This window comes from Neolamprologus multifasciatus, chromosome 8 (assembly GCF_963576455.1).
Source record: "Neolamprologus multifasciatus chromosome 8, fNeoMul1.2, whole genome shotgun sequence".
In the NCBI taxonomy this organism is placed as follows: domain Eukaryota; kingdom Metazoa; phylum Chordata; class Actinopteri; order Cichliformes; family Cichlidae; genus Neolamprologus; species Neolamprologus multifasciatus.
This window is the reverse complement of record NC_140446.1, coordinates 11,174,398-11,191,288: the sequence shown is the minus strand read 5'-3', so window position 1 is coordinate 11,191,288 and position 16,891 is coordinate 11,174,398. Positions and strand designations below refer to the sequence as shown.

The 16,891-nt window shown below is 38.0% G+C and overlaps 1 protein-coding gene across 1 annotated transcript in view; it reads right to left on the bottom strand.

The window, feature by feature from the left end:
* LOC146512556 (poly(ADP-ribose) glycohydrolase) overlaps positions 1 to 16,891 on the bottom strand; it is a 42,055-nt gene that overhangs the window by 11,572 nt on the left and 13,592 nt on the right. The window contains exons 7-16 of the mRNA XM_085169766.1: positions 16,596 to 16,688; positions 15,864 to 16,018; positions 12,888 to 12,967; positions 12,742 to 12,802; positions 12,547 to 12,622; positions 11,297 to 11,444; positions 6,260 to 6,338; positions 5,359 to 5,467; positions 2,649 to 2,754; positions 184 to 312 (exon numbers count right to left, since the gene is read on the bottom strand). Of these exons, the coding sequence (XP_085025892.1) occupies positions 184 to 312; positions 2,649 to 2,754; positions 5,359 to 5,467; positions 6,260 to 6,338; positions 11,297 to 11,444; positions 12,547 to 12,622; positions 12,742 to 12,802; positions 12,888 to 12,967; positions 15,864 to 16,018; positions 16,596 to 16,688 (1,036 nt within the window). The remainder of the gene's footprint in view (positions 1 to 183; positions 313 to 2,648; positions 2,755 to 5,358; positions 5,468 to 6,259; positions 6,339 to 11,296; positions 11,445 to 12,546; positions 12,623 to 12,741; positions 12,803 to 12,887; positions 12,968 to 15,863; positions 16,019 to 16,595; positions 16,689 to 16,891) is intronic.

The window sequence follows — 16,891 nt, the reverse complement described above, 5'->3', positions numbered from 1 at the left end:
ATAACACCTTTAGAAAAATACTTGTGTTTACTTAGAAAATTGGTGGCGTGTTCAATACATATTTTCTGTATTTACTTTATTTCTTTAATTGCATCTTTGACAATTTAAAAATGTTGAATGTAAAAGTGCAAAAAGTTTCATAAAAACAAGAAGCTGGCACGATGCCTGGCCTGTCCCCCTTACCAACACTGATGTTTTTCTGAATGAGGAAAGAGTGCATGTTGTGGACATCTGTCATGAGCTGGCTGTCACCAAAGGTGAAGTAGGCTACGTCTCGGCCCGCCTCAGCAGCTGCCAGCATCTGGAGCAGAGCTGGAGGAAAAGAAGGCAGTGATGAGCCTCAACAGTGTATGTGACACAAAATATGTTTCAATGCAGTATATCAACTAAACTGGACTTTAAAAAAATGTTATTTATAGTTCGAAAGGAAAATAACTGAGTATTCAAGTATATTAAGGATTCAAGCAAATGCTTGAAAGGAAAATATAGGAGCTAAAAACAATTTGAACATTCTTTTGAAGAGTTTTCCACACACGGTCATAGATTCAGTTGCAAAAACAAAACAAAGACAAATAAAACAGAGGTCTGAAAAGTCATCCAATAGCTTTTGTTTAAAACTGAGAAGTATCAGCTTCTGTAGCCTACAGCAAAAGGTAAGTTATCTGGGGAACTGGTCTCACCCCTACTGAGCATGCTGGATTAGTTACAAAGGGAGTCCAGGTCTGGCCCCGGTGAGCTGTGAATATTTTAAAAGACCGGAAATGTGTCTACTGATTAATGAATGTTAGTACACTGCCAAGTTAATGAGCAAAACTGAATCAACATTTTCACAGGACGTCTGAGCTGAAAATCTCTTCATTTCAGCTATTTCTCTCCCCTTCTCCTTTCAACTCTTTCCTCAAAAATTATCCGGCAATTAAAAAAAAGGGGGTCTATGTGATGCTACAGACAATAAATCGAGGCAGAGAACAGCATCTGAATTACAGAGCTCTTCCCTGGAGGCACATCATTAAGCAGACAGTAGTGATAGTGCCTATAACGGACTGTACCTTGCTACAGCTAATTAATAGATGGATGGATGTATAGTTTGTAAGCACAAGGTCTCCAAGTCAGATAGTAAGCGAGAAGCAGAGCTATTACTGCAAACTGTTGGCAAAAAGGAGCTCCCTTTGCTGTGACAGTGATACAAAGCACAGACAGAAAGCTGCAACAGATTGATGGACTCAAGCAGGCGATCAATTTCTCTATTAATGAAACATATTAACTTTGTCATTTGATCAATAGAAGGAAGCCAACGAACAGGCCTTAAGTAAATGAACGCATTCCCAGAAGACAAATGGAGCTCACACTGATCTGCTGGAGCTTTTCTATCTAAAATACATTCTGTTATATCGAGGAAGAGACTCCAATTAGACTGCCAAGTGCACAAAGATTACAGGAGCCCTTTTTCGCCACGAGATCCTCTGACGGCAGTGTTACGTCAATGCCAAGGTTATTATCGTTAACGAAAACTAACGAAATAACGAAAACTAGAAAAAAACATTTTCGTTAACGGAAATAAAAATAAAAACAAAAAAAGGAAAACTAACTAAAACTATAATGAGTGTTCACAAAACTAACTAAAATTAACTGAATTTATAGCAAAAATGTGTTTAGTTTTCATTAATGTGTGCGTGTCATACAATAGTCAAGGGTGAAAATGAAGTTTAGTTTACAGATATTTTTCTTGCTGTCTAATTATGCCAGCAGGTGGCAAGTACGTTAGTCGAGTCGTCTGTGTTGCTGCTCCATCCACGCGCAGAATCATGTCAGGAAAAGTTGGGAGCCAGAGTCCAATTTGGGATTACTTTGAATATGACTGTGTTTTGGATAAAGCAAGTGTCTTGTAGTGGAAACAGACAAATTATGAGGGACATTTCTAAAGGGAAAAAATCCCACAAACCTTAAAGTGCACTTGAAAAGCTCACACAAGAAGGCTAACCTAGCTTACCTTGAGAAGGTAAGGGAGCACACTCAACCCTCATCCCCAGAAAACAGAAGCTAACCCCAGGCAAGGCAGCGTGATGCATCCCGAGACAACAAGACGGGGATATCTACACAACTGTGTGAGTCAATTGCCTTCAAAAAGTTTATCAATTCACTTGAACCAAAATTACGAACACCCGGTGCTGCGAGAGTTAATAGTCTCATTGGGGCCAAGATATACATTTTATAGTTGCCTGGTATCAATGGTTGTTCATCTGCCTTTATTTATTTATTTATTTATTTAAAGAACCCATAGGTGGGAATGTGAGTTGTCTGTCTCTGCGTGATAGCCCTGCGACAGACAGGCGACCTGTCTAGGGTGCAGGGTATGGTAGCTGGAATAGCAACATACCCAAGCATAAGCAGAAGAGAATGACTGATATGATGAAACTGGGATTTTGTTACACTTAATTATTGCAAACACAACTAAAACTATAACTGAAACTAATCAAAACTAAACTGAAACTAAGGATTTTCAAAAAAATAAAAACTAAACTAAACTAGCAAACAATTGGTAAAAACTAATTAAAACTGATATAAAATTGAAAATCTGAAGTCAAAACTAAATAAAAATAAAAACTAATGAAAATTGCAAAACTATTAAAACCCTGGTCAGTGCTTACCTTTCAGACGTTTGTCACCTCCGAAAACCCCACAGCCCCAGTTTCCTGTCGCAACTGCTGCAAGGTTCTGACTTTTTTCCTCAGGGCATGCAAAGCCACAGTAAGCCTACACAAAGACAGCAGAAAATTAGAAATGCAATCATTTAATGTAATTATATTGTAAGCAACATGAAAGGACGGATCCATTTTGCCTTGTATCAATGGTTCAGGCTGCTGATGGTGGTCCTGTAATTTATGGGGGATATTTTTCGGCCCCAAATGAGCATTGCTTCAACACCACAGCCTACCTCAGTGTTTCTGGATTGCAGTGGCAGGATGTGGTTTGTGGCTTGGCTGTAGGGTTCAATACTGAGTACATGTCCATCCATTTCTGATCACAGTATACACATCTTTTGATAGCTTCTTCCAGCAGGATAACATGCCATGTAAAGAAGCTCAAATAATCTCAAACTGGTCTCTTGAACATGACCATGAGTTCACTGTTCTTCAAAGTCCACAGTCACCAGATCCCAGTCCAAAAGGGCAACATTGGGATTTGATTAAATGGGATCTTAACATCACGGATGCACAGCTAAAAAATAAACAGCAACTTTGTGATACTATTGTGTCAACATGGACCAAAGTCTCTGATACATTTTTCCACAACCTTGTTGAATCTATGCCATGGCCAACTGAGGCAGTTAAGCCCAGTACAAGCATGGTACACCTAACGAAGTGGTAAAATAGTGTAATTGTCCAGCTGTGATGTAAGTGAAATGGTTTGACTACAAAAAGTAATTGAATATTTGTTTTGTAATAACAGTCATGCTGCTGACAGGCCATGAAAAATAAGGTTTGGTTGACTAGGCTGAACATGCCTTTTTAACACGATGTCATTTAGCATCATTGTTCCACTTCATGGCTATTCACTCAATGTTATCGATTCGTTTGACTTAACCCATGTGTTATAACCAAAAACATATGAAATCACATGTTGGGTGGGTTGTAAGTGACATGGCAAATTATTTGCAAAAGGTTGTTACATGAGATATCTGCAGGGGGCTCTTAAATTTAATGATGCATACTGAAAACGAATTGTAAGTGCCCGTCCTCCAACTGACCAGTCATAAATTCTTCCTGTGAAAGGGCAGATATGACAGTTAACTGAACAATAGTCGAACTGGGATTGATCTTCATGTTGGTCCATTTTTTAAATCCTTGTCAGAGCTGTCAAACCCCTCCATGATTTCTGACAGCAGACCTGACAACATCAACATCTTGATTTTCTATAACAAATAGATATGACAACCATGGGAATATTACACATAACAAAGGACTTTTGTTTTTGTTTTTTGTGTCTTTAACATGATGCAAATGTGCTAACGGTGATTAATTGCACTAAGGTTAATTATGCTTATTAGAATTCATGCTGGGCCTAATGGACAGTGTAATGAATATGATTATGTTTATTCTTTACAAATACAGCAATCTATCAGTACGTATTACATGCATATGGCACATCATAATTCATCTATTTAGCCTGAGAAAAGTAAACACGAGTCAATATCAACTCAGATGATATTTGTGATGAAACAACGCAAATCAAAATTCTAAAATGACATTACTTCAGTGGCAGTGATAGAAGTTCCCTACAGATTCACCATCATTCACCACAAATTTGTAAAACTTAACTGAGAATTTAGAAATTAAGAGTAGATTTTTTTAAAACCTAGCTGCTCTATAGTGTAGTGGTTAACAAAGTCACTTGGCAGGCTAGGCTGCTACACATATCCCTCTGCATGCAGTGTAAAAATTTGCCAAATCAAAACGTACAGTGCTGCCCTTAAAGACTGAAAAAAAGTATATTTTCAGCAGCAGCACTCACTATGTGTGACAATTTTCTTTTTTTTCTATCTAAATAGGTGTGAAGCATAAGACAAATTATAGACTGGATATAAAAGATGGCTGCACCTACTATGACATAACCAACTGGTTTGTCGATTACATCTGTGAAGTTTAGTTATCTGTTGTTTAGCTATTGTTTTAACTGCATGTGACCGTATTTGGAAAAGGGTATTGCAGTGGCTTGGCTGTGGGGTTCTATGTGTTTCAATTCAATTGATTTCAATTCATATAGTGCCAAATTCCAGCAACAGTAACCTCAAGAATTGGAGGGAGGGGTGGAGCAGGCACACCTGATAATTATTCTCTCTCCTCATATAGCCGGTGCAGGGCCAGAGGAGATGACAGAGATGAAGCACAAAGTCATTAACGCTTACCGGAGTGAATCTACTACAAGGATAAAACTGGCAAGTTAACAGTTAGCACACAATAGGTATGAAGGTGCAGCCATTATTCACTATGATAATAAATGGGATGTTAATACTGGCTAATATAAGACAGCCTTACAACAAAACCAACCTGGCATGAAAGAGACCACAGCCCTTATTATACTAAATTTAGGCCTTTAAAGATGTGTGCTATGATAAAATTATTCATAGGAAGTTGTAAACATAATTATTTCTGCTGCAAAGCTGGCCATGAAGTCTGTGAGGACTCACTCACTTTTGGAGCTAGCTATAAGTAACCACACCGAACTCTGAAATTTATGGTCCTAATTTCAACAATTTTGGGCAAATACTTTACTCAACTCATCGTAACATACAGAGCGAAGAAAAACAACTGCAAAAAATAACACAAAATACGGAGTGAAACAAAAGTAAAAGACAACCTTGTTAAGTTCTCGGTTGAGTCGATCTGGGTGAAATTGTTCAAGAAAGTTCCTGAACTGCAGCGCATCGATGGCCACAATCGTAGTGCATCTTCTCTGCCAGCCATCACTGAAAATGAAATAAAAATTAAATAAAAGAAATGGTTTTGAAATGTTTTAGTGGAACAAAATGCTGCCCTAAGTCAGAAAGGACAAGGCAATCCATCCATTGTGAGATTTAAAGTCAAAGGTAGAACATGAGGAAAACGTATGTGTACTAAATATGGTAACCTTTCTAAATGGGATCTCAGAGTGGGGCCAGCTGGCCAGTGGAAGCCTTGGTTGAGTTTTTGTGTGGCTTAAATGCATTTCAAGGAAAGAATCTACCACTGTATGTTTCCTTCAGTAACTCCCTTAATAATTGCAGCTTAAATTCCATAGCTACCACATCACTATTTAATGAGAAATATATAAATTTTTCTTTCAGATTCACAAAATTCTGTCTGGACTCTGAAAGTAATTAGTAATTGTGAATTTCTATGTATGTAGAGGGCAACAGATTTGCAATATCTGCTGATTTATCAGAGTGAATGGCCATATTATCACAAACAGATTGCTTGTAACTGGCAACTTGGTCTCAGCCTGATAGAAAACTGATTCCATCTCATTTCGATTTTATGGCTGTCTTGACATAGCAACTATTTCAGAAGCAACAATTTCACAGTTTCATTGCACACGCTCGCAGTAATTTTGGTCATGCTACAGTTTGACTAGTGTGACTATTTTACAAGATCTTTCAACTAGACCAAGGTGGTGAAAAAGACAAGCTAATCAATGTAAGGAGATCTAACAAAGTTACAACAGTTTTTATTTATTATTTTAAAATGTAAAAGGTCTTAAACCAAGTAAAATTACCAGATACCTTGGAGTTGTGTCCAAACGGCTGCCACCCCACTGGTAGGTCTGTGCATATCCTGTGTATTTACTGTACTGCTGTGTTCCTAATAACAAACAGGAACTTCAGGCACACTTAAGCAAGCAACATATAAACATATAAATCTCAATTTTATTTACACATACTTAGAATTAAAGATTATTTATCTTTCTCTTCATGATTCAAAACTAATATGTGGGTTAGTTTATTGTGTTAACATACATAATAACAAATCTTTGACAGGTAAAAGCAATGACATTTAAAAACTCTGTTAGGGCTCCCACCTAAATGCTATTAGTAGTTGAAAACCCATGTTACCATACTTTAGTGTAACACAAACAACTGGCTCCTAAACACAGCTCAATGCTTAAAATCACAAGGAAAATTCATATTGTTAAAACAAGTCATGCACACAGAAAAAGAAAACAAATTATTACTATTTTATTGCACTAAATACTTTTTAGGGGGTTAAAAGTGATCGAAGAGCATCCGATTGCTGAAAAACAGAAGGTCAAGTTGTTACCCCTCTTGAAATGATGCAAGCAGCAATGACTGACCACCAGCACACAGCGAAGCACTCAACACCCGTAAAGAGGGAGCAGAGGAGGGTAGACAACAGGACAGTCAATATAATTGGGCCACAGATTAACTTCCCATTCATTAACACTCATTAGTACCTAGCTGTTGAGAGCACTTGCAGAGATGCTTCATGCTGCAAGGTGAGTAAACCAAGTGATTAGTAGAGAAGCCTTAGTCAGCAGCTATTATTAGTAACACATGGGGGAATCTCTAGGGTGCACTCCACTTGACAGACACGTCATTAATAATTAAAAAGCCTCTATTTTTTTAAATAAGCAAAATGAGTAAGACAATGACGTACCTCATGTAGTTTAACAGCGCTAGAAAATAAACCTTCTACATGACTTATGTGCCCATATAAAGTTTTTTGAGCTTCAGTGCCATTGGCACATTTGAAATTAGAGATGCATACTTTAGGTCAAAAGGTCTGCAAAAGACTGAGGTACATGCACAGGTACTTTTCAGTCACGCTATTGATGGCAAACACATGTCAACTTGCACCCAGCACTATAACTGAATAAAAAAACCCATAAAGCTACTACTTAATAAATACTTTAGTGATGTTGATATCTAATCTAAAGATGGGATATTACAGCCGTTGTACTAGATGGTTTCATGTGCATACACTATGCATACACCTGACCTTTACTGGTTTTCCAAATAAGATTTCTTTTCTCAAAGATTTTTGCATTTGAATGGCCCATTCTTCAGGAACAAAACAGATTATGCTTTTGCTTTGTATTCAACCCATTTGCCATTTAAAAATTAATTCTAGTAAGAATTGAAGAGGATCGATCTTGGCCAGAGGAAGATGTGTCTGTTCCTTAGAAATTATTTATAAATGAACAGGTCATATTAAAAAACAGCGGGTGTAATTCACTGAATCCTGAAGGTCGTCCCATTCATGTGTAAATGCATCAAAACAAATTGTCTCACATTCTTGTGGAAGACCAGACACTAGAAAGTCAGTGTATCTCATTTTAACAAGTTTTGCTTCTGCATTTGAACAAAAGAGGATAGCACATGGGTAAAATATAGATTTAATTATGTTCAAATTGTAGATGCTGTAAAAAGAAATACTGTGAAAAAATAAAAATGAAAAATCCCTATGACTCTGTCTCCTGCATGCACCGAGCATGAACCACATTTTCTGGTCAGCACCACCATTCATATGGTTCATATGAGTTCTCCTTGATACTATTTATACTTGTGACCGCCCCACTGGCAGCCAGATATCTACCAATCAAGGAAAATTCAATTAGGATAAGGCACTTTTGCAAATTTCAGTGCAGGAGTACGATCCATTAGCTTCAGTACTGTATGCCAAAACGTATCACAAGGGAACATGATTTACCACATGACCACATTGCAGCAAAGGCTTGGACTTTTACAGTGGAGGACAAGAGATACAGCCCGGGTTTAATAAAGATGATGGAATGGAAGAGTCCATTAGTAGAGCAGGTCTGAGTCAGGTCTTCCAGCTATAATTAATTCTGGGCCCAAGTAATAAAGTTAAGTGGCATAAGCAGAGACACGGGAAAGGCGGCCAGCAAGAAGTCTCAAGGTGACTCTATGAGAGCGAGAAACTCTTATGCTGCAGTATGACTGGTGCCTCTAGGACCTCACTTCCTGTTCTTACCCAATGTACATGCTATGTAAGGAGGACATTTAATTTAAGATGTTTCTATTTAAACATGATATAATATAATCCATGATGTTTGTTGTCCCTTAAGGGTATCGAAATGAGTTGTGGATTAACCAAAACATTGCAATCAATGCAAAACAACAAGCTGAAATAGGCAAAAACATAGTAGATATTTGGAGTACTTCATAGTGATTTTACTCAGCATGTGTGATATGTGGCCTGTGCAGACACCTGGATTAATTACAGCAGCTTATATGTTCTATCAGTTATACAAAATAAAAGAACTCAAATAAATGGTGCATAAATAAGTCCGGTGGGGCCAAAGAGAGACAGCTCTGACTAATTTTAATTGCAAATTACAGCAAATGCTTTTTTTCCTCGAACAGCACCTGCAACACGGCTACCTTTAAGTATACGTACATATATGTTTGAGATGTAAGGTGACAGATGGTGATCTCCTGCACATGCTGTGGAATTGCCCAGTGATAGAAGAGTTCTGGAGACGGGCCATTGAAATAATCTCAAGGGTAATGGGGATCCAAATTGAACTGGACCCAAAACTATGGATTCTAGGTGACACAGGTTCTATTAATGTGAATTATCATAAGAAATATTTTATTTTACTTGCGAGTACTGCAGTGAAAAAATGTATTCTGCTACATTGGAAATCTGAAAATTCTCCAACACTGAGACACTGGATTAATGAGCTAGCGTCCTACTGCACACCTGAGAAGATATCGCATAGTGTAAAAGGGAAATATGGAACCTTTGAAAAAATTTGGGGCCCCTTCCTGTGAGTACTACTGTCTTTGGACCTAACAGATCATAGAGATGACGCAAATCCCCCTGGGTCTGCCTTGAGTTGATCCCCGGTTAGGCCCTCCTGACTCGATTTCCTGAATGCTGCAGTTTTATCGTGTGGGATGTTGATTCCTGTGCATGAGAGTTTCTATAGATAGGTGTAAATATGGGCTGTCTGGATACATGAATGTGATGAGGTTGAGAGCCATACAGGGGTAAAGGGGTGGGGGGGATGGTGGGAGGGGTTCACATGATGTGTTTTCTGTTTTGCTCAATTTTTTTTTTTGAGTTCTTTGTTTTTTGTTTGTTTGTGTGTTTGTTTTAAATTTCTGTAATTATCAATGTTATTATTATTATTGTTGTTGTTGCTGTTGTTGTTGTTGTTGTTGTTGTTGTTATTATTATTATTATTATTATTATTATTATTATTATTATTATTATTATTATTATTATTATTATTATTATTATTATTATTATTATTATGCCTGTATTTTCTGTGTTTGGTTTTCAGATGTTTGAGGTCATCCTTGAAAGGCATAGATACAAGAGTGTGCACCTGGGAGTGCTTCTGTGGTCACAATGGCCTGCCATGCTGTGGTTATTTGATGATACTTGCTCTGTCCCATAGTTGTGAGTTTTCTGTTTGTTTGTTTTTTTGCTTTGTGTGTTTGTTTGTTTTTGTTTGTTTTCCAATTTAAAAATGAAAATAAAGCTTAGGGAAAAAAAGTATACGTACGTATCGGTAACACACAAATTACGTTGCTTATGGTTTTTTTACGGAACAGTGCACAACCAACATTACAACGCCTCTTAACAACCGGTAAAAATATATACCGTATATATATACTACTTATCAATTTTATTGATCTACTGTTACCAGGCAAAACGTTTTTGGCCGCATGAAAAAAAAAATGCATTAGCTGTACGTCAGTATAAGCCGCAGTGTTCACAGTGTGGGAAAAAAGTAGCGGCTTATGACCCGAAAACTACGGTAAATGGACTAAACTAACAGAATTTTAAATACTGTCTTTAATACTTGGATGAAAATAATTTTCTGTCAATGACTACCTGAAGTTAGAACGCATGAACATCACCACATGCCGTTTCTTCCTTGACATAGTCTGCCAAACCTTTGCCCTAACTTACTTAAGTTGATGATTGTTTCTGAGTTTCTCTGCATTCACTTTAAAGTTTTTAATAACTGAGTAGCACACTCTATTGAGCAGAGATTAGATGACTTGGCCACTGAAGAATATCAAATTTCTTTGCCCTGAAAACTGCTTTGGTTGCTTTAGCAGTATGCTTTGGGTCACTTGCACAGTGAAACCAATTAATCTATTTCTGTTTACTTCTATCAGAAGACACATCAACCATACTCACTAGTGTGACTTGGTTCCACTAGCGGCCTTTACTGTCACATTATATTTGAGAATTTGAGTGGGGTTTGTTTATTTTGTTGTTGTTTTTTTGTTAGTTTGTATCTTGGTTGGTTGTCTAAAGTCTACATCGAACACAATCAAGCCACAAAGCAGACAGGTGCCATCAGCCTCCTGCTGGGGCTCCCTAAGGGATGCTCTTGTTACTGGGTCTACTGGCCTGTTCCAGCCTTGTTTGTGGCAAACACTCCTTTCTGAGGTATTACTCAACAGAAAGCCCCAACAGTGCAATCAGAACAGCATAGTCTGTCTCCAGAATTTACCGTGTGTACCCAATCAAAAGAAAACAGGTGACAAGGACAGATAAAGTAAACAGGACAATTGCCACAAACATCCTTTAGCCCCATGCTGAGTCAGAAAGCTGTAAACTGAAGCTGTGCAATGTGTTCTCCATGCTGGGTTTGACTAGAAATCAATGCAATTTTTCTACTGTCAAATTCGAAAAAGCAAAGTAGAAGAAAAGTAGAAGAATGAGACTATGGCATTACTGATTGTGAATCATTGAATAGGATTCCTTTAGTAATAACTACTGTTTAACAAGGTTACAGAGTGTTTGTCACTTACCTGTGATAATCAGACATTCATTATGATCCAGTGCTTCAGTGAAGAGACGAGAAACAATTAGCTCGGGGTTAATAAGGAAACGTATTTCCTCTTGAACCAGACCAGACCCGGTGACACCTCCTCCCACAAACCGATTAGCAAAATCCACCTGCAAATCAAGACAGATTGTTGATGATGAAGGAAAGATTATGAAACATTATTAATACTCTTGCAGCATCTATTGTTTTGTCACATGTGAAAATGTTAGAAAAGAAAAAGGAAATATCTAAGTGCTAACATTCTGTCTGACGTTAAAATGGACAGCTTTGGAAACAGGAAGAAAGCACCTCATGAAATGGTCTTTGCCCTTTTTATTCAGTTTGTGACAGAATCCCTGACAAGCTGATTGGAAAGGTGCCCTAAGGTGCTGGCATTACTCAGAGATCTGTCCTCCATGCCAAAATAAACTCTTCCCAGGAGAGGCGTTTAGGTATGAGGCTGCCAGTAGCAAATTTTAAATGAAGAGAGCAGTCCTATACAGGTGAAAATAAACATAATTCTCCAGTCACAAATACTGTTATTTCAGTCTGTTTGTGATTCAGAACAAACGTTCATCTCATTGATTCAGCTCAGAGAGACGTGACGATTGTTTTAGTCAGAAAGCACCCATGTGGAACATATAATCTTATAATTTCATCTCTGACAGTTGCTCATTGGCCTGTAGACAGACCAGACCAAACCCCTCACAACCCCAGGAAGAAGCTGCAAAGGGATGAGGAGCAGTTTGAGAGCAGATTTCCCTAAACTGGTCACTCATCTCTGGGACAGCAAGCCAGCCTCCAAAGTCTGCTTTGACAGCCTGTCAGCACCTCACCACAGCCCCCACCCCAACAGAGCATCCATCAATCCAAGTTGCAGTGTGCCCCGGAGCTGGTCATGTGTGCACATCAACTGTCAGTTTGTGGCAACTGGAGGCAAACAAAAGGTGAAAGCCAGAGCAGGCCATCCTGACAGCATACGGGAAGTATCGTCGATGCAGAGAGCACAAGAGGCTCAGAGGCCTCGACCCCAGTCCCAGCGCAAACTCCCTCCGACACATCAAATGCTCCCTCAAAGGCCTTTTCAGCAGTAGTAAGCATTCTGGGTGGAAGACTCTAGAACGAGGCGGCTCAGTAAAGGGAAAGAGGATGGGAACCAAGCACACTCAAATAAACAGCTCGTTTGGGCAACGATCTCCAACTCGTGCATTCCTCGCATACTCTCTCTCTTACCTGAAGCATTCCATAACCATCATCTTCAATGGTTCCTTCACAGGTGATGTGGAGCTTCGTGAGTGGAGTCTGTGAGCTGAAACAGTTTCCAGTTTTTAATCAACATCAAGAACATGTGAACATGTATCCATGCTTGTTTCCAAACAGCCCAATGAATACATCATATAATATTATTTTGACATCATATTATTATACCTTTTCCAATTTGGTGGCTTATTCAGACTTTTTCGGGTGAATGTTACAAGACCTGTAGGCACTGCAAAAAACAAGGGAAATGTTTTATCTGGCAAGACAATTATGTGGCAGTAAATTTTTAACATGAAGAAAATGTGACCACTCACTTTTCTCAGTAACACTTTTAAAATAGCACATAAGGGTTTTCAGCTTTTCAGTCTTCTTTGCAGAGGACCCCTCAAAAAGCCTGCAGATGAGAACAAATCGTGGATTTAATTACATAACTGTTGATATTGTACATCCTGTTTTTTTAAACAAAAATTAAAAGCTTACTTCTTAAGAAAGTTGGTTTAACACAGCATCCCAACCAAATGCCCAACCCTCACAATCAAAATGCCACAGCTAGGACCAGGAAAAATGGAGACACAGGATGTCCACTTTAGCCATGTGAGTTCAGTCATGCTTTAACGTTTGATATGAATTAGTTCACCTCTCACTCAGTTCCCTTTTCAGTCAGTAGCCGGTTATGTAGGAGCTCCTTCGCTGTTACGACAACGGAGTTGCCCCAGGCTTGCCATCACAGAGCAATACTCATGTGCCACTTCACAGCACTCACACAAAAAGGGAGAGAGAGAGGGAGACAGGCCTCCCTCTTTGGGGATACATTAAGAAGCCCCGTGTCCCTTTTAAGCAACAGAGTCCTCAGGAGGCAAAAAGGCAATCCCCCTGGAATATAGCACACATACACACAAAGCTGCTAACAGCGAGGCGCAGTGGATGGGTTTGAATACACTTTGAGCATTAAGCCCACCATCTCCCACTCAAGCACACTCTAAAAAACCCTGCAGCTCACCCCACATGCCACAACATAAAGAGAGAAATTCCAAGTGAAGGAAATGAAATAATGACAAAAGCTCAGTGCACTGAGAGCCCTTTAGGGGATGGGAAACTCATTCATTGAAGTCAGTTCCAGCACTCATTTCTCTTTGTCAGCGTGGACTCGAGAAACAATCATGCCTCATGTAGTCCCCGGGGAAAATGTCTTAGACATAAGGTAGCTACTACATAAGGCAGCCTTTTAGTAACAGATCGCCATACAGTCTTTAGGGAATACGGTATTAATATATAATTATATTTATATATTATATTTATATTTATATATATATATAAATTTATATTTATATATATATATAACATCAATTTACCTCAGTTTACAACAGATGTACAGAAGGTATGATGCAACTCAGTAAAAGGATGTATATAGCTACATTTAGTATAACTGCTGGGTTTCTAATAAACTTAGCTCCACTCTGTGGTAAAATAATACAGTTTCAGGAAGAACGCGTTGAATGACAGAGTCAATGCTGGAAAAAAAACCCAAAGATAATAGTGTTTATAGTCACTTTTATCTCAATGCAAATAAGAAGACTGCTTTGAGATAAAAAAATAAAAAAATAAAAATCCACAGATAACGAGTGTTTGTTTTTCCTTTAATAACCCTCTGGGTATTCCTGTGAAATAAAAATGTATTAAGGATTGTGAATAATGAAATAAACTTAATTTTCTGTCTCATACCACATAGGATATTTAGGACACTTTTGCGCGGGAAGAAATGGGGATGATGCTGCAGTTTCTTTGAAATTACAGCACAACCACAACATAAATGAAATTCAGATGCCAGTGAACTCCTTTACTGCCTTTTGCAAAATAGCCAACGGCCTTCTCTATTGTCACAAGCAGCCATCTGAGTCAATGTTAATCTAATTTCCTCTTCCATTTAGGTAATTACAATGTGATGCCAACAGAGATGACTCTGCAGTGAACTGCAGACTCATTTACATTACACCGCCCACACAATCTCCACAGTGAAAGTTTGCAGAATTAAGAAAACACCCTAATGTTTGTCGCAAGCAGTGTTTTTGAATGGAATGCACTTGTTTTTACATTCTCATACTGGAGAAACGTTCAAGTGCAAGAGAAAGGAAACAGTAGCATCGTTCAAATTCGATGAATAAATGTAAATTTATGTTCAACGGAAAGCACCAGCACCAGTTCGTTCAGAAAAACACTCCCTTTAGGGTTGGCTCTAGCACATTTCTGTTCAACCTGTCATTTAGGTCATAGTTTGTCACTTAATCTTTGCAAGATTATTATAGTTAACTAAAACTAAAGTAAAAAGTAAAAGCGGGTGTGTAAAAATTTACATAACAAAAATAAAAATAGAAACTAGACCTAATTAGAATTAATTGAATAACTTTAATGATTTTCCTAACTTAGAAAACTTATGGAACATCCATATTTCTAGTATTTGTTGTTTGGTAAAATTGTATTAACAAAGTGCCCTATGAGGCACTGATGGGCGTGTTTATTGAGACTCTGGAAGTTGTGTTTTTATTCTCATAGCTGTACCAATTTCCTGAATCTTTCCTCTGACAAATCACCTTCAAATAATAATAATCAAAAAGACAAAAAATTAACAAGGAAACCAAAATTAAATATTTTCAAACAGCAAAAACTAAACTGAAACAAGAAAATCTACTCTGGACTCTAACTGAACTAGACTGCATTAAAAACAAAAAAGAAAAAGGAAATGAAAGTTAAAATCAAAATGCAAAGAAAATGCAAAACTATGTAATATCTCTAAATTCTTGAATTGAGCTCACATACATTTTACTGATGAATTCCCATGATGCTCTTACATCTATCTCCGAAGCAAATTTTCATGAACAAACATTTCCCGAAACATCTGTGTTCACTCAGTAGAAAAAATCCATGTGAAAATGTGCCAATATCTATCTTCTTCTATGTATGAAAAAAGTTCAATGATAGGCTTGATGGATGATTTGCATTTACCAGGAGCTTGCTGCGTGGCTCCATTAGCGAACACTGATACTCCTATGTTCAAAATGTTTTACTACAGGATTCACTTTTTGCTCGTTTCCTGGTTTCCCTCAAGCCATGCTTCATACTTTCCAAGTGAAGACCTACATTGATAATCCTGACAAAGAACAGCATTATGTCATGTGACAATAAGGAAAGCATGCATAGTGAATGAAGTTAGTTGTCCCGAATGCATACTTTACCGAACAACATCGTGTTACGTTTAGCACCATGAGTCAAAGAGTAGTACATCACCAGATTACCTGAAAAAGTTAATGTCTGGGTAGTTGGAGTACTCGGTCTTTCTAGAGTTCCGTCGGGGGAAGGTGCAGAAGAAGGCGTTGGCGAGCAGACATGCCACCTGCTCCTGAGACATGGTGATGGAGTGGTTCATGCCTGCCTTGAGGAGGGGTATTGGCTAGAAGAGGAAAATAGGTACAACCGAGGAAGGTCAAAATAATTTGTTCTGTCAATTTATCAAATTAGACGCTGAAAAAATCATAATAATCTTGCACCATTATGTGTTTCCTAAATCAACCTTTAATTTAAATCAAAGTCCATACACCCTCATGCCTGGGAGATTTAGAGTAATGATTTTATAAATAAATTTGTATAAGCAAGGAAGAACAATGCGGAGTTTGCTACATGAATAATGTTCCATTACAAATCTGTTTGGCTAATGTGCCTACTTGTGAGGGACACTTTGAGTTTTTAAATGAATCACGGTAGAAATAAAATCAATGCAGTGAAGTAATATTTAAACAAGATGATAGGCTGCTTGGTCAAATTAGGGCATGATTTTTTTTCCTACTGCAAAAACACACTGACTACACGATGTAAGATCCAGATGATCAAAACATCTCATCTTATGTGTTTTGAACTCATAATTTTTACTATGATTTTACAGGATTATGACTTTTCTGATCAATGTGCTGCAGTGATCTATAATGTTAAAGACCAGTATGTCCGTCTCCATTGGTTAGCAACGGATTTACCTTGGTACAGAGCTCAGATGCTCTCAGCGCTAATTGCACCATGTCTGGCAGCAGGGACTCAAACAGATGTTCAGCAGCATCAGGCTCCAGGACCTTGGAGAGAACCAGAGATCTGTTTATATTTGTTGCTTTGCCACAAATATCAGCTGTGACATTATTAGCTGTTTCGGCTGATTAGTTTGAGACAGACAGAGAAAATTACGAGCTATGATCCATATCAAAATTTTTAGGGTGAAACAAATACTGTTGAAATATCTGCACTATAGAAAATCAAAGGGCATTCCAATCCACAATAT